The 20,212-nt window shown below is 45.2% G+C and overlaps 1 protein-coding gene across 2 annotated transcripts; it reads right to left on the reverse strand.

Annotated features, from left to right (window-relative positions):
• Positions 1-10,899: 10,899 nt before the first annotated feature.
• On the reverse strand, positions 10,900-16,848 carry RGS16 (regulator of G protein signaling 16). 2 transcript variants are annotated; one of them, XM_033093977.1, is made up of 5 exons: positions 16,546-16,848; positions 15,557-15,667; positions 14,500-14,561; positions 14,047-14,213; positions 10,900-12,790 (listed from the first exon to the last, which is right to left on the reverse strand). In XM_033093977.1, exons 1-5 carry the CDS (start codon positions 16,587-16,589, stop codon positions 12,569-12,571), a joined length of 606 nt encoding a protein of 201 aa, XP_032949868.1. In that variant the 5' UTR covers positions 16,590-16,848; the 3' UTR covers positions 10,900-12,568. The 2 variants fall into 2 exon arrangements, with proteins under 2 accessions (XP_032949868.1, XP_032949866.1); XM_033093975.1 differs by having other exon boundaries at positions 14,500-14,564; positions 16,546-16,845.
• Between the last annotated feature and the right edge of the window lie 3,364 nt (positions 16,849-20,212).

A 20,212-nucleotide genomic window follows, 5' to 3' on the forward strand; every position in this document is an offset into this window, starting at 1 on the left:
AAGGTGAAATGGAACCATCTACTCCCCCAAACCACTTTCTTAACCCTTTTCCACACCTATCCTTTAGCCTCATTACCACAGAAAAACCTTCCCCTCCATCTCTCCACTTCTTCTTCTTTTTTTTTTAAACGCATAGGGGGTATTTATTTTATTCTTATTTAAAATAGCACATATAAAATTGTATATGCAGTTATACATAGGACGTATTTCCTAATAAAATTACACACAAAATCTTGAAAGGACTTGAACCATGTCAGGAATAAAGCAGACCTGTATAGACTATGCTTTAATTCAATGAAGACATGCATGGGTCCAGTCTTCGGGCAGATGTAGTGAAGAGACGACAGAGAAAGCTTAAAATGATTGAAAATTATTTTGCTTCTAAATTTTTTATTAATAAAAATGAGCTTCATAGAATTGCTATGAGAAAACATGGTGCTAAAAAGGAGCTGAATTCATAATAGGTCAAGATTTGTAGAAAACACCTCAGTATTTCTCTTGAATTCAAATCAAGATTCATGAAAATTTGATATCAAAAAACTGAAAAGTCTTAATCATGATTAAGTAATTTTCTTCTTGTTCATGCTTTTATTATCAGTCTTACATAAATGAAACACTAAAAGGCAAGATCATGTTTAGTTTGTCCCATGGATCGTTAAGTCATTGAGAATAGAGAAACTTGCATTATCGCCGTAGAAGTTCAAAAAAATGTGTGTTGAATGAATGTGTCATTTTTCTTAAAGTATTAGTGACTTAAAAAATAGGAGAAATTGAAAGAAGTGTAACAAAAACTAGGAACAAATGAATAAATGTATTTCTTTTTTTTCATGTCTTTTTTTTTTATAAGTTTTAGGTGCACAAAGCAATGTAATTGACATTTATCCTTTATATCCCTCACACAGTGACAACACCCCGCCTCCCATCCACTACCCCTCTGACATCGCACACAGCCATTACATTTCCACTGTCTCTATTCCTAATACTGTACTCCGCTTCTTGTAGGTATATATATATATATATATATATATATATATATATATATATAAAATTATATATTCAGCTTCAGCTTCATTATTGTTCAGCTTCAGCTTCAGGTGTACAGTGCAGTGATCAGGCATCTACAACTTCTCTGAGGCGGTCTCCCTAACAAGACAAGTGTCCGTCGGATACCCTACAAAATCTTTACAACGTTATTGATTACATTCCCCAAATTGATTTTCGTTAACCCTGTGGCAATCTTGTGGTTACTGACTGTGCTTTCTAATCCCCCCACCTTCCCCCTTATCCCCACCCCCCCTCCCATCTAGCAACCCTCAGTTTTTCCTCTATGTCTCTGAGACTGTTTCTGATTAGTTCATTCATTTATTCTTTTCTTTAGATTCCACATATAAGTGAAATCATATGGTATTTGTCTTTCTCTGTCTGACTTATTTCACTTAACATAATGTTCTCAAGGTCCATCCATGTTGTTGCAAATGGTAAGATTTCTTTCTTCTTTATGGCTGTGTAATACTCCATTGTATAAATGTACCACAGTTTCTTAATCCAGTCATCTACCGATGGGCATTTCAGTTGTTCCCATGTCTTAGCTATTGTGTATAGTGCTGCAATAAACATAGGGCGCATAAATTTTTTTCAATTAGAGTTTTGAATTTCTCCGGATAGATACCTAGGAGTGGAATTGCTGAATCATAAGGTAGTTCCATTTTCAGATTTTTGAGATACCTTCATACTGTTTTCCATAGTGGCTGCACCAATCTGCAATCCCACCAACAGTGCACAAGCGTTCCCTTTTCTCCACATCCGCGCCAGCACTTGTTGTTTGTTGATTTATTGATGATAGCCATTTTGACTGGTGTGAGGTGGTATCTCACTGTGGTTTTTATTTGCATTTCTCTAATGATTAATGAGGTTGAGCATTTTTTAATATGTCTGTTTGCCATCTATATGTCCTCTTTAAAAAAATGTCTCTTCATGTCCTCTGCCCATTTTTTAATTGGGTTGTTTGTTTTTTTGGAGTTGAGTGAGTTTTGTATAAATTTGGGATATTGACCCCTTATCGGATATATAATTGGCAAATATCTTCTCCCATTCAGTAGGATCCCTTTTTGTTTTATTGATGGTTTCCTTTGCTGTGAAAAAATTTCTAGTTCAATGTAATCCCACATGTTTATTTTTTTCTTACTTCCCTTGATCGAGGGGATATATCAGTAAAAAATCTTACTCTGGGTAATGTCTGTAAAGTTTCTTCCCATATTTTCTTCTAGGAATTTTATAGTTTCAGATCTTACATTTAAGTCTTTAAGCCGTTTTGAATTTATTCTTGTATATGGTGTAAGGAGGTGGTGCAGCTTCATTTTTTTGCATGTGTCTGTCCAGGTTTCCCAGCACCATTTATTGAATAGACTGTCTTTACCCCACCATAAATTCTTGCTTCCATTGTCGTAGATTAAATGGCCATATAGGCATGGATTTATTTCTGGACTCTCTATTCTGTTCCATTGATCTATGTGTCTGTTTTTATGCCAGTACCACACTGTTTTGATTATTGTAGACTTGTAGTATAATTTGATATCAGGTATCGTGATACCTCCCACTTTGTTCTTATTTCTCAAGATTGCCGAGGCTATCCAGGGTCTTTTATGGTTCCATATAAATTTTAGGATTATATGTTCTGTTTCTGTGGAAAACGTCGTTGGTAGTTTGATGGGAATTGTGTTGATTATGTATATTGCCTTAGGCAGTATGGACATTTTAACTATATTAATTCTTCCTATCCATGAACATGGTATGTGTTTCCATCTATTTGTATCTTCTTTAATTTCTTTCTTCAGTGTCTTATAATTTTCTGAGTACAGATCTTTTGCTTCTTTGGTTAAATTTGTTCCCAGGTATTTTATAGTCTTTGAAGAAATTGTAAATGGCATTGTTTTCTTAATTTCTCCTTCTGATATTTTATTATGGGTATATACAAATACAACTGATTTCTGAATATTAATATTAAACTTGCTACTTTACTGAATTCATTTATCAGCTCTAATAGTTTCTTGGTGGAGTCGTTAGGGTTCTCTCTATATAGCATCATGTCATCTGCATATAATGACAATTTTACTTCCTCCTTACCAATTTGGATGCCTTTTATTTCTTTTTCTTGTCTGATTGCTGTGGCCAGAACTTCCATCACTATGTTGAATAGAAGTGGAGAAAGTGGGCAACCTTGCCTTGTTCCTGATCTTAAGAGGAATGGTTTTAGCTTTTCCCCATTGAGTATGATGTTAACTGTGGGTTTATCATATATGGCCTTTATTATGTTGAGATATGATCCCTCTACTCCCACTTTCTTAAGAGTTTGTATCATAAATGGCTGCTAGATTTTGTCAAATGCTTTTTCTGCATCTATTGATATGATCATATTATTTTTGTTTTTCATTTTGTTAATGTGATTTATCACATTAATTGATTTGTGGGTGTTAAACTACCCTTGCATACCAGGAATGAATCCCACTTGATCATGGTGTATGATCTTTTTAATGTATTGCTGAATTCTGTTCGCTAATATTTTGTTGAGGATTTTTGCATCTATGTTCATTAGAGATATCAGCCTGTAGTTTTCTTTTTTTGCAGTGTCTGTCTGATTTTGGGATCAGGGTGATAGTGGCCACATAAAAAGTGTTTGGGAGACTTTCCTCCTTCTAGCATTTTTGGAGGATCTTGAGGAGAAGAGGTGATAATTCTTTTTTGAATGTTTTGTAAAATTCATCTGTAAAGCCATCTGGTCCAGGGCTTTTGTTTGTTGGGAGATTGTTGATTACTGATTCAATTTCCTTGGTGGTAATCAGTCTATTCAGGTTTTCCATTTCTTCTTGAGTTAGCCTTGGAAGATTGTATGCTTCTAGAAAATTGTCCATTTCTTCCAGATTGTCAAATTTGTTGACATATAGTTGCTCATAGTAATTTCTTAAAATTTTTTGTATTTCTGTGGTGTCTGTTGTCACTTCTCCTCTTTTATTTCTGATTTTATTAATTTGGGTCCTCTCTCTCTTTTTTTTGATGAGTCTGGCTAAAGGTTTGTCGATTTTGTTTATCTTCTCCAAAAATCAACTCTTGGATTCATTGATCTTTTGTATTGTTTTTCTGGTTTCTATTTCATTTATTTCCACTCTGATCTTTATCATCTCCTTCCTTGTACTCCCTTTGGGCTTATTTTGCTGTTCTTTTTTCAGGTCCCTTAAGTGTGAAGATAAGCTGTTGATTTGTGATTTTTTTCTTGTTTCTTTAGGTAGGCCTGCAATGCTATGAATTTCCCTCTTAGGACTGCTTTCACTGCATCCCATAGATTTTGGGTCGTTGTGTTTTCATTTTCGTTTGTCTTGAGATATCTTTTGATTTCTTCCTTGATCTCATGGTTGACCCATTCATTATTTAATAACATGTTATTCAGCCTCCACGAATTGGTGTGTCTTCCAGTTTTTTTTCCTGTAGTTCATTTCTAATTTCATAGCACTGTGGTCAGAGAAGACAATTGGTATGATTTCAATTAGAGAAGACAATTGGTATGATTTCAATTTTCTTAAATTTACCCAGACTTGTTTTGTGGCCTAACATGTGATCTATCTTAGAAAATGTTCCATGTGCACTTGAGAAGAATGTGTATCGTGCAGCTTTGGGGTGAAATGCTCTGAAAATATCGATTAAATCCAAGTGGTCCAATGTGACATTTAAGGCCATTGTTTCCATATTGATTTTCTGTCTGGAAGACCTGTCTCTTGTTGTCAGAGATGTGTTGAAGTCCCCTAATATGATAGCATTACTGTTGATCTCTGTCCTTATGTCAGTCAATATCTGTTTTATATATTTAGGTGCTCCTATGTTGGGTGCGTAGATGTTTACTAGGGTTATGTCCTCTTGTCGGATCAATCCCTTTATTACTAAATAGTGCCCATCTTTGTCTTTTAATATATTCTTCATTTTAAAGTCTATTTTGTCAGATATAATATTGCAACTCCAGCTTTTCTCTCATCTCCATTTGCATGAAATATCTTACTCCAACCCTTCACTTTCAGCCTGTGTGTGTCTTTTGATCTGAGGTGAGTCTCTTGTATACAGCATATGCAAGGGTCTTGCTTTCTTATCCACTCAGCCACGCTATGTCGCTTGATTAGAGCATTTAATCCGTTTACATTTAAAGTGATTATTGATAGGTACATAGTTATTGCCATTTTTTTTTTAAATTTGTAGTTAGATTGTTTTCATCTTTCTTCTGTTTACAGAAGCCCTTTCAATATTTCCTGGAATGCTGGCTAGGTGGTAATAAATTCCTTTAGCTTATTCTTTTCTGAAAAGCTCTTTATCTCTCCTTCAATTTTAAATGATAGCCTTGCTGGATAAAGCAATCTAGGTTATAGGCCTTTGTTTTCCATCACTTTGAGTGTCTCCTGCCACTCCCTCCTGACCTGCAATGTTTCTATAGAAAAATCATTTGATAGTCTTATAGGAGTTCCCTTGTATGTAACCTGCTGTCTTTCTCTTGCTGCTTTTAGGTTCTCTCTTTGTCTTTAACCTTTGCCATTTTAACTATATGTCTTGGTGTGGACCTGTTTGGGTTTATCCTGGTTGGAACTCTCTGTACTTCCTGGGCTTGTATGTCAGTTTCCTTCACCAGGTTAGGGAAGTTTTCGGACCTTATTACTTCAAATATGTTGTCAATCCCTTGCTTCCTCTCTTCACTTTCTGATATTCCTATGATGCGCATGTTGTTGCACTTGATGTTATCCCAGAGGTCTCTTAAACCATATTCATTGTTTTTTATTCTTTTTTCTTTTTGTTGTTCCATTTGGGTGGTCTCTGCTAACTTGTCTTCTAAGTCGCTGATTCAATCCTCTGCTTCATGTAACTGTTGTTAATTCCTTCAAGTGTGTTCTTTATTTCAGTTATTGTATTCTTTAATTCTAACTGGTTGTTCATTATGATTTCTCTGTCCTTCTTTATGTCATCACTAAGCTCCTTAAACATTCTTATCATCCGTGTTCTGAACTCTGTCTCTGAAAGGTTGGTTACCTCTATTCCATTTGGTTCCAATTCTGGAGGTTTCTTCTGTTCTTTTATTTGGGACATGTTTATTTGTTTCCCCATTCTGCCTGACTCTCTGTTTTTGCCTCGATGAATTAGATAGATCCCCTAGGGTTCTTAGTTTTTGCTGGGTTATCTTATATAGTATGTGTCCTTTATATTTGACTTGCACCACTTCCTTCTTCTGCTGTGCGTGTGCTCCAAAGGTGACTCTTGTGTTGTGTATATTGTCCTGTTAAAGTTGATCTTTAATTGCTTTTGGCTTGTGATTAGGTGGGATTGACTCCTAGACTGACTAGTTGTGAGACTTGGCTCTGCCCACAGCAAATGTTTTGCTGCGTGAGGGTTGACCACGTAAATGAGGCTTGGCCTCTATGGGCTCTTGTGCCTGTAGAGAATTTCCTCTGGGTGTGTCACTTGTAGGTTAAACCCGGTAGTACTCTGGTTTGGTCTGGAGTTGGCCTCTGGGTGTGTTGAATCTTGTGCCTCTTGAGCTGGGCCCTGGTGTAGGCAATTTCAGAACAAAGCAAATCACCCAGCACAACAACAAGACAACAAAGAAAAAAACAAATACATTCACATGTAAAAACAACCGATAACCCACACTCAACACAGGCAAAAATATCAAAGATACAAAAACAAAACAAAAAAAGCAGCATCAATCTTGGCTTAAGCCCACCAAGTAATCACGAGGTTGTCCTCTGCTGTACCAAAGAGTCCTCTGCATATTGTGCAGGCAGAACCGGTCACCTGATGCCCAGCGTGACCTTGGGGACTGCAGGTTTAGATGAGTGGGACTATGGGGTCTGGATGGTAGTTTTTACAAAGTCAGTGCAGTTTCTGCTCTTGTCTGCACATATGCGCACGGAGAGTAACACAACCAGCCCTATGCCCAGGACTCCTGAGTCCTAGGGCACTTCTTCCGTGTGTGTGTGTGGGGGGGGGGTGGGTGGGAGATTTCTGAGATACTGAAAGCCCAGAGCTGCTTATGACACCTATTGCTGATCCCTGGGAGTGTCTCCACAGTTGTAATTGCCCTGCCCTAGGCAGGCCAGAAAAGGTGGGGGCTGAGGGTGGGGGCGTCTTCTCTCTCCCAGCCCAGCTGTATCACACATTTCCCAGCCTCTTCCCTGAGTCAGAGCTGCAAGCCGCTTCTTCCCACATCCTGAGCGTTAATGGCTCCTCTGTAATCTGACACTACTCCTCCGTTCAGGGGCCAGTTTAAGTCTCTGGAAGGGCAGTGGTAGGATTGGGAGAGTGGGAGGAGGGGCTCAGGTATGGAGTTTAGTTCTTTGTCCGACCTAGGGCCAGCTGGAAGTCTCAGTTGAGGTTTCTGCCTCAAATGCTGGATATGCTGCTCCCTCCACGGGAGAGATCAGCTGTGGGACGCAGGAAAAGAGCCCACTTCCTGGCTTTTGTGGTCTCTGTTCTGTCCTGGGATCCCCTACGTCTCCACTCCACTCCCTTCCCTCTTCCCCTGCTCGCCCAATTTGCCCACCTTCAAGTAATCCTCGTGAGAGTCTCTTAGCTGTTCTGTGTGATGAGCAGAGAGTACTTTGATACCCATCAAAACATACCCATCAAAACAAATTGGACATAGATGTTCAATTTGTCGTAGGTTACGGAGAACTCAAGAAGTCCGCCTCGCTGCCACCATTCTTGAGTCCCTTCCAATAAATGTCCATCTCTCCACTTCTTGGATCACAACCCTGTACTATGCCTGCCTAAGCCACACACAGATACACACATTGCACAGTTCTAACCAAGTACCACCCTCCTTTGGCACTCTGGCCATTGGCCCTATACCAGGTGGTGAGAGCTGTTGGAACAAGGGGCTAGAAGTGAGACTAGGAATTCTGGAAACAAACACTATTTTATCTTCCTACCCCACACCTCCACTTCTAATGCCTATCTCCATTGAGGCCTTATTTAGCTTTTCTTAGATTATTCAGAGAATGCGTGGAATGTGTGAGAAAGGTGGATACGTAACTTTCTATTGCCTTTCTGGGTTGTCAGGTTGTGAGGGGTGCAACCCTCTCCTTTTATAATTCCTTTTCTAAATATATCAACAATGCATATGTTTAAGACTTAAAACACACACACACACAAAAAACACACAAAAAAAACAAAAAAAGAAATCTTGTTATAATCTCTGTACCCACTGGGCTATCTTAGCAGCAGGTATGCTAACAATTCTCAGTTTTATTAAACTTTCACATCTTTATTTAAATGAATTAATAAAACTTCAAGTTATAGCTCTTGGAAGGAGGCAAACTTGTAATGCCATGCAAGTCAAGCCTGCCAAAGAAAATTCTAGCATAGCTGGACATGGCCACAGGGAGGCAGCAGAGGGAGAGAAATGGGAGGGAGTGGGTGGGGCTGCCACAGTCAGGTGGAAGCAACAGTTGGATTTGAAACTTAGGACCATCTGACCTGAGTTTGAGTGAATACCCTCTTGATTAATGGCTCCGCTCTCGATTTCCTCATCTGAAATTCTGGACATGAATTACTCTATTGAAACAGCTATCCTATGCTTAAAAGATGACAAGTAGACTTGGCATCCTGGCTTTGATTTGTGATTCTTCCATTTTATTCAAAAAGTCAATAAATAGTTACTGACTGATGCCTGCTGCGTCCAAGGCACCATGCTAAGTCCGTGGAGTCAGTTCAGTGTTTCCCTCATAGGGAATGCAATAAAGTTTCCTCATTTTACAGATGAGGGAACTAAGACTTGGAGAGGCTTAGTAACTTCCCAAGGCCATCCAGCAAATGAGCCAGGCTTCCAACCCCAGTGTTCTGACCCCACAGCCAGGGCTGTGAACAGCTTATCTGTGATCTGTTCTGTCCCATCTTATCGAGGTGGATAATACGGCTGCTGACCTTGAAGAGATCAGTTTGGTGGAAGAAAAAGAGCTGTGGAGACATCGGTTCCAGTATGTGGGGCGGTCAGTAAGAACCGTGTGTCTTAGAATCCCAGAAGCGGCAGCGATTAACTCTGTGTGGTGGGCGTTTGGAGTGCTTCACTGCGAAGTGGTGTCTTTGCTGGATTGCAAGGAGGCATTTTGAGGAGGGCCCAACCCCCAATTAAAAAAAGAAAAAGAGGAAGAGGAAGAGGGTATTCCAAGCAGAGAGAACAGCATGTGGGTACAGGCCATCAGGGCAGGAGATAAATCAGGAGAGGGACTTGGGTCAATCAGAGCAAGCCTTGTATGTCATGGCCAGATCTGGATTTTCTCTTGTAGTCAGAGGTGAGCCAGGGAAGGGCCTTAATGCAGCCACAACATGCTCAGGTCTACGTTTTGTGGATAAAGATTGGGTGCGCCGTGTGGAAAATGAGCTGAGGGAGGGAGAGCAGGGGAGAAGTGATTTTTATAGCCCAGATTGGAGAGCCTAAGGACTCTTCTGAGGAAGTTTTACTGAGCCTGAGGAGAAGCAGCAGCGTCTCTGTGTATCAGGCTTAAGGAAGCAGCAGGCAGCGTGGCTATCTGAGGCGGGTGAGGATGACCTTGGTTTTGAATGTGTTAAATAAGAAGAGCCTGTGGGACATCCAGGGAGAGAAGTCTGGTAGGAAAATTGGAAATGGTAATCTAACCTTCTCACCTGCTGGATTTCAAATGAATCATTAACTCAAGAGCCATTTGCAGAACGCTTATAGATGGTAGGGCCTGGGAATAGAAAATTGGAGAAGAGGACTGCCTAATCCCAGGAGTCTGTCTTTGTCTTTCGGTCTTCCTTCATTTAACATAATGCCCTCAAGGTTGATCCATGTTATCTGGCAAATTCTGCCCTCACTCTTCAGCCAGCTGCCCTGGGCATGTTCCACCCTCTGGGAGCTTTAGTTTCCTTAACTGTGTAACCCCGCTTACCCTCACAGAGCTGTCCTAAGGACCAAGTGAGATGAGGACCTGCCACAGTGTTTGTTCTCATCGTCCGTCCCATGCCGTTAAATTCAGAATCCCTCAGGTGCCACCCACAGAATCTATCACCCCCTTAGATTTGGATTTAGCATGTGATGCCAGGGGTTTTCTACTGGACATACCTGAACTCTGGTCATTTTACTCAGACTAACAAGAGGGAAGAAATAAAAGTCAATGTAAGGTCCGATCTGCATATAAACAGATAATTCAACATAGAGAAGAATTTTTTTAAATATTAGTAATCAGAAAAAAATGAGAAGGATTAATAGGATAAGAAAGGAGAACAAGTAGGTGATTGGCAGAAGAACAGATCTTGACCCTTGCAAACCTACTCCCCCAATTTTCAAGCCTAGCTCACCCCTCCTACTCCCTCAGCCCATGAAATGGAACCATCTCATGTACCGAGTGGCTTCCGGTAGCTCAGCTCAGAGACTTCTATGAAATTATTAAAGAATACTAACTTGAACTCATAGGAAATTATAAAATACTAATCCCAATAGAAAATGTCTGGCTACTCGACCAAGGGGAACCGCCCCTTGTGCTGTTACAGCAGAAATGGGAAGAGCTTGTGCTGCATCCTGGTTGGGTGGACAAAGGATAGGGGCTCTGAAACGATGGCAGGCTGAGCTGGGTCCAATCAACACAACACAACAACCCAACACAAGCTGGGGTTGTGTCATCAGCTAACGGAAGTCACCAATCTTGGCGGCTGCCGTGAGAACTTTTCCCCCTCTCTTTGATTTTTCCCGTTACCAGCCAAACACGGGTCTTTCATCACTTGTGCCTCTGCCTCTGATGGGAAACGCACCCATCTGTCCTGTGGAATTTCTGGAGGCCAGCTCCGCCACAAGACTCTCCACAGCACTTCCCTTTCCCTTTTCCCCAAGCACACAGCCCTTGGAGACGGGATCTTATATTTGGGTTTAATTTTATTTGACAAGAATATAACATGCTGAAACAGGAAAGTGGGGGTTGAGTACATCATTCACATCTCGGAAACCAGCTCCAGTTGTCAACAATAAATAAATATTTAAACAGTGAGGGATTCCCGACAGGAGGTTCCCAGCACGTTCAGAGGTAGAGCCTGGTGGAGAGAGAGAGACGGGCTGCCAGCTCCTGTTGAGATTCTCCAGTCAAGGCAAGCTAAATTTACGATAATAAATAACAACAGCAACAATACCAACACTAACAAATATCATATGCTACGAGAGCGTCGCAAAACCAACAATCCGTTATACTTAAATAATTTTCTCCTGGAGGAGCTCACAGTGCAGCGAGAACAGAGGTGATTTTCTTGGGGTACAAGGGGGCTGCCTGGTTCATTTACCTCCCCAGCCAGGGCTCGGTATACAAGTCCCATCTCAGAATATTTCTTTGAGGTGACAGGCAGGTTCTGGTGTCCCCCGGTCCTGCTCTTCCAAGTAGCCTCCCTCCCCAATGTCACTCCCAGCTTCTGTGGTCTGTCCAAGGGTCATTGTGGTGCTTGCCCCATCTCTCCCGACACCCCAGTAAGTGCACCTCACATCCACAGGAAGGAAACAACGAGGCTCCCCACCATCTTGGGCTGTCATTTTCCCTGTTCTCATACAAAAAAATATTGGCTTGATTTAAACAGGACTTCGGGAACTGCCAAGAGATTTGTTTCTTAGGATGGTTTGCTCCCTCTGTCCACACTGTCACACATGAAAGCTGACTAGCCCCTCACGTAGAGGCCCCCTACATCTTTCTTCTCATCGTCCGCACATTCAAGGACAGAACCTAACTATTAAGAGAGGGCACATCCCAGCCAGAGGCCCTCAGCGGGCCCTGCTCACAGGTGGACCCTGCTGCAAACACAGGGTCAGGGCCTACCTGCAAGGTCCCCAAGAGCACCAAGATTAATTTCACATGAGCAAGATGGCTTCTTTTCAGAGCTCTCTACAGACATGGAAAGGGGCGCAAAGGCCTGTTTTTTGAGGTATAAAAATCTCACTTGGGGCAAGCATCACATTGGTTCCCTGGTCTTGACAAGACTGGGAGGCTGGACACAGGAGCATTAAGAAATACAAGCAACTAGGCCCCAGGGCAACGCAGAAGCAGGCGAGGTAGACAGAATGGGAAGGGTCCACATTCCTGTCTCTCTCCTGTACCCTGGACAGTCTGGGAATTGGGAAAACAGAATGTGATCAGTCAACTGTTCAACAGGCAGAACAGCTGATCTGTCTTCCCCTCTCATTTTCAACTTTCCCTTTAATCACAGATTTCCCAAACCACCCTAGAATATTTCTGGCCCCATTGAGAATGACAAGAGCCAATGATAACTCTTGCACCACCATTCTTTTCCCCAGAGATCTCCATACAACCGTCATCTTCACCCCTTATCCACAAGTCCTGGAGTTGGGGGCGGGGAGGACCCTCTCATGCATGAAAATCAGGCCCACAGTATCTGGAGGAGAGACTGTTTCTTCCAAAACAGGAACAGCTGTTTCTTTCACTGTCCCTTCTCACATGCTTTGCAGAACCTGTCTCCCACACAGGGGCAGCTGCCTAAGGGCTGGGTGACTCAACCTCTTTTCCAGGCTGGTTCCTCACTGCCACAATGCTCAGGTGTGTAAAGGCTCTGCCAGGCTGCAGTTGGACGGAGAGGCATTGGTGGCCGAGGCTTGACTAGCCAGGTCCTGGTAAGCGGGCGACTTCAGGAAGCGTGGGTAGGAGTCCTTCTCCATCAGTGTACGTGTCTTCCCTTGAGCCAAGTCAAAGCACTTGGCCGTGGCAGCCTGCAGGTTCGTCCTGGTCAGCTCCCTGGTCTCATGGTCTATGTTAACCTGTGGGAAGGAAGACAAGCACACAAGTTGAGTGGGGATGGGGGAGGCAAGGCAAGAGGTCCAGAAGGCAGAGGGGGGCATGATTGGCGGGTGGGGCAGTGGAAGGACCCCCGGATTCGGAACCAGGAACCTGGGGTCTCCTGAGTCCATCAGTAACTGGCTTTCAACTCTGGGCCAGTCCCCACATCTGAAATGATGGCAGGCTGAGCTGGATCCAATCAACACAGCAGTTTGGTAGCAGTTACTTAGAGTAAAAGCCAAAGTGCATGCTGGGCCCACATGGCCATCTGCCATCTGCCTGACCTCATCTCCTGCTCTCTCCCTTATTCTCCATGCTCCACACAGGCCCACTTGCTGGTTTGTGAGGACGACAGGTGCTCTCTGGCCTTTGTACTTTCCTTTTCCTGTGTTAGAATGTTCTTTCCTCCCACAACTCTTTCAGGTCTCTGATCACATGTCACCTTATTGGACACCTCTCACTTCCTTTAATTAAATGGAAAGACCTCACCTCCTTTCCCCATACTCTGGGACTCCTCTTTGTATGCTGCTTTATGTTTATCAGAGGATCGGTCATCCCCTAGCATACGTTTGTTTGTTTAATTGGGTACTGTCATCTTCTCCCATTAGGGTAGAGGCTTTGTTGTGTTCACTGCTCTATCCCCAAAGACTATAACAGTGCTTGGCATGGAATTGGTGCTTCATAAATCTTTACGGAATAATGTGGAATAAGTAAAAGTGCTCAGAGACTAAAATAGAAAATCAGATACAAAAGCACGGTATTAGTCATCTCTCCACTAGGTGGCGCCATGTTCTTCATTAAATGCAGCCACCAGGTAGTGGAGGCCTAAGGGAAGATTGAAAAATTCACTGACCACAGACCTGCCCATCTGAGGCAGGTCAGCCAGGGGACTGCGGCAGGTTACACAGGTCCCTATGATGACTTGTATCCCTGGTTGTGTAAGTGTTTTGAGCCTCTAAAAAGGTCTTAGTCTATAAAAGTGGGCATGGACAGAAGCCAAAACACGTGCCAAACCCTCTGCCCCTACCGCTGAGTGTGAGAATAACGGCACCTAGGGGTGGCACGAAACCTGATTTTCCTCGGCTCCAGCCACAGAAGCCCACTCACCCCTGTGCCAAATAAGGCAACTCTGCTTCTAAACTCAGTCCTTCGCTGCTGACCTCCCACATCCCCAATTCTCAGTGGGGAAGGAGCAGGCAGTGTCTGGAGAATCCCTGGGACATATCTGGGCGCTGACCTCTTTTGGGGCTTCGCTGCGGATGAACTCCTCAAAGATCCTGTGAGCCCGGGAGGCCAGCTTGGTAGCCGAGCGGATCTTCTTGAACTCCTCACAGGCCAGCCAGAACTCCAGGTTCTCCTCGCTGAACTCCGTCTTCAGGAAGGCATGGAAGGCAGCCACTCCATCTGGGGTGGGAGGGAGAAAGGAAGAGACAGGTCAGACTGAGAGACAGCAGGGACTAAAGGAGAAAAGACAGCAATTGCAGTTAATGGCTCTATTTTTAGGGTGTAATTTTCTCGAACAAGGACCTGCCTTTGTATTCTGAATAGAGGCTGGCACACTAGGGGATCATTATTATTATTGCTACTGCTATTATTTTGCCCACGCTTTCAGCATCCCTCCGGCTGGCTCCCAAGCACATGAGCACACATGTGCCACATCCACAAACAGACATTAACAGGTTGTACTCACTTTTACTGCTTAGTAGCAGGTCAAACGACTCTCTCCATCCCAGCACATCTTCTGAAAGGTTTCTGCTACAAAAAACAAAGCAGGGAGGACAAGATTTTAGTTTAAAGAAAAGAAACAACAAACGAATGCACAGCACAAATCCTAGCCAGAACTCTGACGGGAGCTGCCTAATTCACCCAAAGACTTGCTTGGTGATTACTGGAGCTGACTTTTCAAATCCTTGGTTGGGTTTAGGGGAAACTGGTGCTTGCTAGAGGACAATTCGGTCACGAGACACCGAAGCCAGAGACCTTTTGGCCCTCAGTATAAATCTCTAAGACTGTCGCTTCACTGTCCAAAATTGTTTCTATTCCTCTGACTCTCAGAGTGTTGTTTTGTACACTTCCCCAAAGGAATAAGTGTTTCGTAAATAAAGATTATGTCTACCCAGAAGCCCAGAACCTAGTGCAGCACTGAGCACAGTTGATGTTCAGTTTGAAAGGGCTTCTAGGCACGGTGCATGATAGTAGAGGCATTGATTAAAAACCTCAAGTGGTCTTGGACACTGTCATAGCCCTGGTTTCATGTGCAATGACACCTCCAGTTGGGAGAGTCTGGTAACTGCCATGTTTCCCCAAAAATAAGACCTAGTCGGACAATCAGCTCTAATGTATCTTTTGGAGCAAAAATTAATATAAGACCAAGTATTATATTATATTATACCCGGTGTTATAGTAAAGTAAGACACAGTCTTATATTAATTTTTGCTCCAAAACACACATTAGAACTGATTGTCTGGCTAGGTCTTATTTTCAGGGAAACACGGTAAATATTCAGACCTTGGGTGCACTCATCTGTTGATGGACTTAGAACACTGGAGCCATCCACCCAGTCACCCATGAGCCAAGCAACCATAGCAAACCAGCAAGAAGCCCCACTAAAATCTCCAGGAAGGGGTCAGTCACAAAGGTCCACCCTAGTGTGTCCTGGTTTCTCCTTGCATTTTCCTTCTCATGACTCCTTTCCTAAATCTGGCTCTGTGTCCTCTAGGGGCCCTAGGCTGGTCAGCAGGACTTACCTCTGTTTGCAGTGTTTATTGCTCCATTCAAACTTGTAAATATTCCCGTTATCAGAGCCCAGGTCTGATTTGTGAAGAAAGATCCCCAGCCGTGTCTTGAACTCTTTGGCTCTGGAAGGCAAAGCATGAACATGTAAGGATTCTCCATTTGCTTAGCCAGGGCAGAGAGGTTTATGGGGTCTCAGAAGAGGTCAGGTTGGTACCACCCAAATTCCAGCCTCGGGGGCTCCTGGGAACCCCTGGCTGTTTCCAAGGCCTAAACTTTGCTTCTCTCCCTAGTACGGTAAACCAAGAAACAATGAAACCAACGTTTGAGCTGTGCCTCGGTAGGTCTTACACTTTGAATTTACAGCACTTCAGACATGGGCTTGTTTCCACTTAAGTCACCCTGCTCTAAATTTGGGCCTGTCGATTAGCAGAAGGCAGTTCAGCCTCCTCTAGGTTTGTCATGAATACTTCTGGAACTGTGCAGAAACTGATTCTTCATCTTTACCTTTTCTTCCTGGCCACCAGCTCCAGCAAAGATCTGAGACCCTGAGTAGCTCCCTGGGAAATGGGCACCTCCATCCCCTGCGGACTTAAAAAACATCTCCCTCCCTTCCCTGGGCCAGAGGAGGCCGTTCCCCTAGATCTGCGCTGTAGAATGAAAGCCAAGTGCTTAAGAAACTGGGGGAGACAGTTCTGCCGGGTGATGCCCAGTGGTCTTCAGTCGTTCACCTGAGAAGGACTGCCATTTGTCAGAGGCTAGGGGATGACAGTAAGCAGAGGTCCATCTGTTTTCCCTTCTCCCTTCTCTTGGCCGGTGGCTTCCCTAAGCCTCTAAGGGAAGCCTCTGAGCATGTGGCACCCAGTTGACCCCTGCCTCTCCACTCAAGTCATTGCCATCCCCTTATCCCGCCCACCCAGGTCCCCAAGTCTGCCGCTCCACTCCCTAAAGGTTGATGGGACTTGGACTTCTCGCTCCGGGCGGCGGGACAAGCTCCTCTTACCTCTCCAGGCAGGTGGTGGGGAAGGTGGACAAGGTCCGGCACATGGCTGCGGGTGCAGTGCAGCACGTCGTGGGTAGGACAGTGGTGGGCGCCAGTGGGCACGGCGCACGCGAGGAGGCAGAGGATGAAACGCGAGGAGGCAGAGGATGAAACGCGAGGAGGCAGAGGATGAAACGCGAGGAAGCAGAGGCTCGAACGCGAAGAGGGAGAGGATCGGCTGCTGCAGACGCCCTTCCAAGGCTGATTTATCAGCTGCACGCGCCGAGCTAGCGAGCCCGCGGCTTTTATTCCCTTGGAGGGAGCGGGGCGGGCTGCGCGCCGCCGACCAATGGGAAAGCGGGACGGGCCCTGCGCGGCGGAGGCGGCTCCGGGAGCCTGACCCGACTGAACGCCCGGCCCGGGCTGCGCCTCCCTCCCCCTCCCCGCGTGCAGCTCTCACGCCGGGGGGCACACGGGGCTGCTCTTCTCCAGGCGGACGCCCGCACGCGGTGGGAGAAGCCGCAGAGGCATCACGTGGAGATGAGATGAATCCACCCGGTTTAGTAGGAAAAATACCAGACCGGCCTCTAGTGAAAGCTATTGAGCGGCACGGGAGGATTTGCGTGGGGGCTGGAGGGTCTGTGAGGCACACGCGGAGTGGATCACAAGCTGAGTCTGAGTCTGTGCGGTTATGGAGGGCAGGAGCACAGGGTGCTCCTGAGGCAAGACCGCATCGTGATTACACTGGTAACTACCATTTACTGGACTCCATCGATGGCCGTGGGCTAAGGACGCTTTTTATCATCTCATCATCACCTCCATTTTATAGATGAAGAAACTGAGGCAAAAAGTTAGGGACTTGCCCAAATCACAGAGTTGGAAATAGCAGACGCGCGGAGGCAGGTGGGCACTTGGCTGAGCACCTACTATGTGTCAGGCAGGCCCTTTTCCTAAGACCTAGGTTAAAGAGCTTGCATCATTACACAGTAAGTGTGGCACCAGAATTCAAATATTCAAATGTGAATTTACCGTGCTTTTCCCGCCGCTTCTCCCCACCATTCCCCCCCCCCAAAAAAAAATGTAGATTCCCACCGTCTCTACAAATGACCCTGAGTATAAGCAGCTGCAGTTCCGTGTCTTCCTCTCTTTGCCTCTCCCTTCACTTTCCCATTAAGGCCTTGCCCTCAGTTCCCTGGCAATTGCTATTAAAAGGGTGCATGTGAAGTTAGGAGTGGGGAGTCTAGAGTCGGATGCTGGTTTCAAATCATGGCTCTGCCATCTGCTGAAGGGAGGCCTTGGGCTGGCTTCTTCACCTTTCCACGCCTCGTTTCCCGTCTCTAAGACGAGAACATGATACACTTATTTCATAAGGTGGTTGTGAGGTCTAAATAAGATAATTCTTAGTTTTAGTTCCCAGGAAACAGGAAACGCAGTTCCTCGGAGGCAGAGATTTGCTGGGGGGAGGTCTTGGAACTGAGAGGGCGTTAAGGGAGCTGGGTTGGACAGGGAGAAGAGAAGAATGCAATGGGTAGGATTGTCCTTGGAGCTATGCCCGTTGAAGCAAGGGGGCAGGCTTTTGTACCCCACATCAACCTGTCATTGGACGCAGTTGCCCCAAGAAAATGGCCTTATGTTAAGGAAGGCAACTCTCCCTCTATCAAGGGCAACTCATAGAGAGAGACTGCACTGTGAGCCTACAGCAGACAACATGATGGGGGCTGGCAGGGAAGGGCCTTGGTCCCAAAGAGGGGAGCTGACTGGCACACCACACGTACAATAGGCTCTGAGAACAGCACACAACGTATAGTCAGCACTCAATAAATGTTAGTGCTCAGTTTTCTCAACACAGGGACTGCGAGACAATGAGGAAAAGTAACCAGTTTTGTGTATCTCTTGGAATTTAGGTTTTTATTTTATAAGGGGACATCTGCGGTTGCTATTCCTCAGCAAGATCTGGAAGTAAAGAGTCAGAAAAGAGAGAAACAAGAGGAGATGAGGTTCCTCGCCTGAGAGAGCTCAGTGAGAAGACCCAGAAAAGCTGGTCGAGGAAGGAAATGGAAAAACCACAGAGAGGGGAGAGGCACGGGAAGCCCGTGGGATAGTTGAGGCACTGCAAGAGCAAAAGAGGCTCAAATCAGAACAACGTGTGGGTTCGCTTGTCGAAGCAGATTCCCTCATTAAGCCAGGGCCTGCGGAAGATGACCCAGTGAGTCAAAATATAGGTAATGTGCTCTGAAGAGCCAGCGCCCAACCCTTCCCTAACCTCCAGGTTGGTTAGGGGGTTGGTTAGTGGAGCTCGGGGGCAGGCACAGCTGCAGCTCACACATGCGCCCCCTCCGCTGCCAGCACCCACCCGCCACCCTGTGTTGCAGACTGAGGCTGTTGTTTTCCCTTTCTCACAAGTCCCAGGCTGGAGTGGCATGGGGCGAGGAGATGGCACGGGTTAGGAGGGGGCAATGGAAGATGTCCTTCTGAACATCTGAGTCTCAGCACAGCCCTTTGTCCCCAGCCGGCCAGCTGGACGTTCTGCCAGAGGACTTTGTCACTGAGGTGAGGGGTTGTTGTTTCACCTGGTGCTGCTCAAGCCCCAGGGCTGGCTTTTATTACGCAGCTGCCAGGTGGGGGTGTGGGTGTTGTTTGGGACAGCTTCACTTCAAGTGACAAAAACGAGTTGATGGGTGGCAGGAACCCCAGTCTGGCCTCTGTAGCACCAGGTAGGAAGGAGGCGAGACATGGCCAATGACAACAATAGTAGGGATTATGCAAACACCCTCCTCAAACCTTCCTGTCCTTTCCTTTCTGCTTCCCTGTGATGAGGCCAGAGGAGGTTTCTGATTTCCATTCTGCAGACCACAGCACAGCAGTGCCCAGGGCACCCTCCGTGAAGTGCTCTGAAACTGAAAACAGCTGGAACCTGTGCCCACGGACCTCCACACTCCTGAGCCAGTGCTTGTTCCCATTCCACAAAGAAAGCAAAGGAGACAAAGGGAAGGATGCTTTGGGTGCAAACAGGCAAATCCAATCTGAGGGCGCGAAGCTTCCTGCTCAAGAGGAACAGTCCTCTCTGAGTTCAACTTGCCTCCTGGTTGCCATGGTTATTTACCTCTTCAGGTCCCAGGCAGAAACTTTTTGAAGTCCACAATTGATCCAAAATTCTCTTCCCAGTTCAGGTAGGTCAGTGCAATTTCTGTAATGACTCCACAGTTGCTGTAAAACCAGCAAGTTGAGCTCACCTGTGACTCGAACTGGCTCTGACAGAACTCGACCTTGTTTCTAACCAGCACTCCCAGGGCAGCTGCGTTCCCTTTAATGGAGGGTGTGGAAACACAGCTCCGGGGTCTGGGTCATCTGGGATCAGCGTTAAACATCCCACAACAACCCAACCATCCATGTTCTTCAGCGTCTCTGACCCTCAGCATCCCCCTTTCCACCGAGGCAGAAGTCTAGATGGGACTGTTACTGAAAATGGTTAGGGGAAAGGAAAACGCTTCCTCAGTTTCTGATTTGGCACAGACCATCCCCACTGTGGTCTGGATCTTCTCAATTCAATCGTCAGCCTACCAATAAATACTTAGAGAGCATTTACTATGCTCCCAAGCGGGTGAGGAAACAACAACCTTTAAAGCTCTTCCTTGCCTTCACTAACCTTATAGTCCAGCGGAGGAAACAGAACGAACATAGGGAGGGA

The sequence above is a fragment of the Rhinolophus ferrumequinum genome, chromosome 22, assembly GCF_004115265.2.
Source record: "Rhinolophus ferrumequinum isolate MPI-CBG mRhiFer1 chromosome 22, mRhiFer1_v1.p, whole genome shotgun sequence".
In the NCBI taxonomy this organism is placed as follows: domain Eukaryota; kingdom Metazoa; phylum Chordata; class Mammalia; order Chiroptera; family Rhinolophidae; genus Rhinolophus; species Rhinolophus ferrumequinum.

Excerpts from the sequence above, each read along its gene's own strand:
- RGS16 (XM_033093975.1), bottom strand. The coding sequence starts at position 16,589 with ATGTGCCGGACCTTGTCCACCTTCCCCACCACCTGCCTGGAGAG. Across the intron at positions 14,214-14,499 it reads CCTGCTACTAAGCAGTAAAA|ATGGAGTGGCTGCCTTCCAT; the intron begins GTGAGTACAACC and ends CTCCCACCCCAG. Across the intron at positions 12,791-14,046 it reads GCAGCGAAGCCCCAAAAGAG|GTTAACATAGACCATGAGAC; the intron begins GTCAGCGCCCAG and ends TCCTTCCCACAG.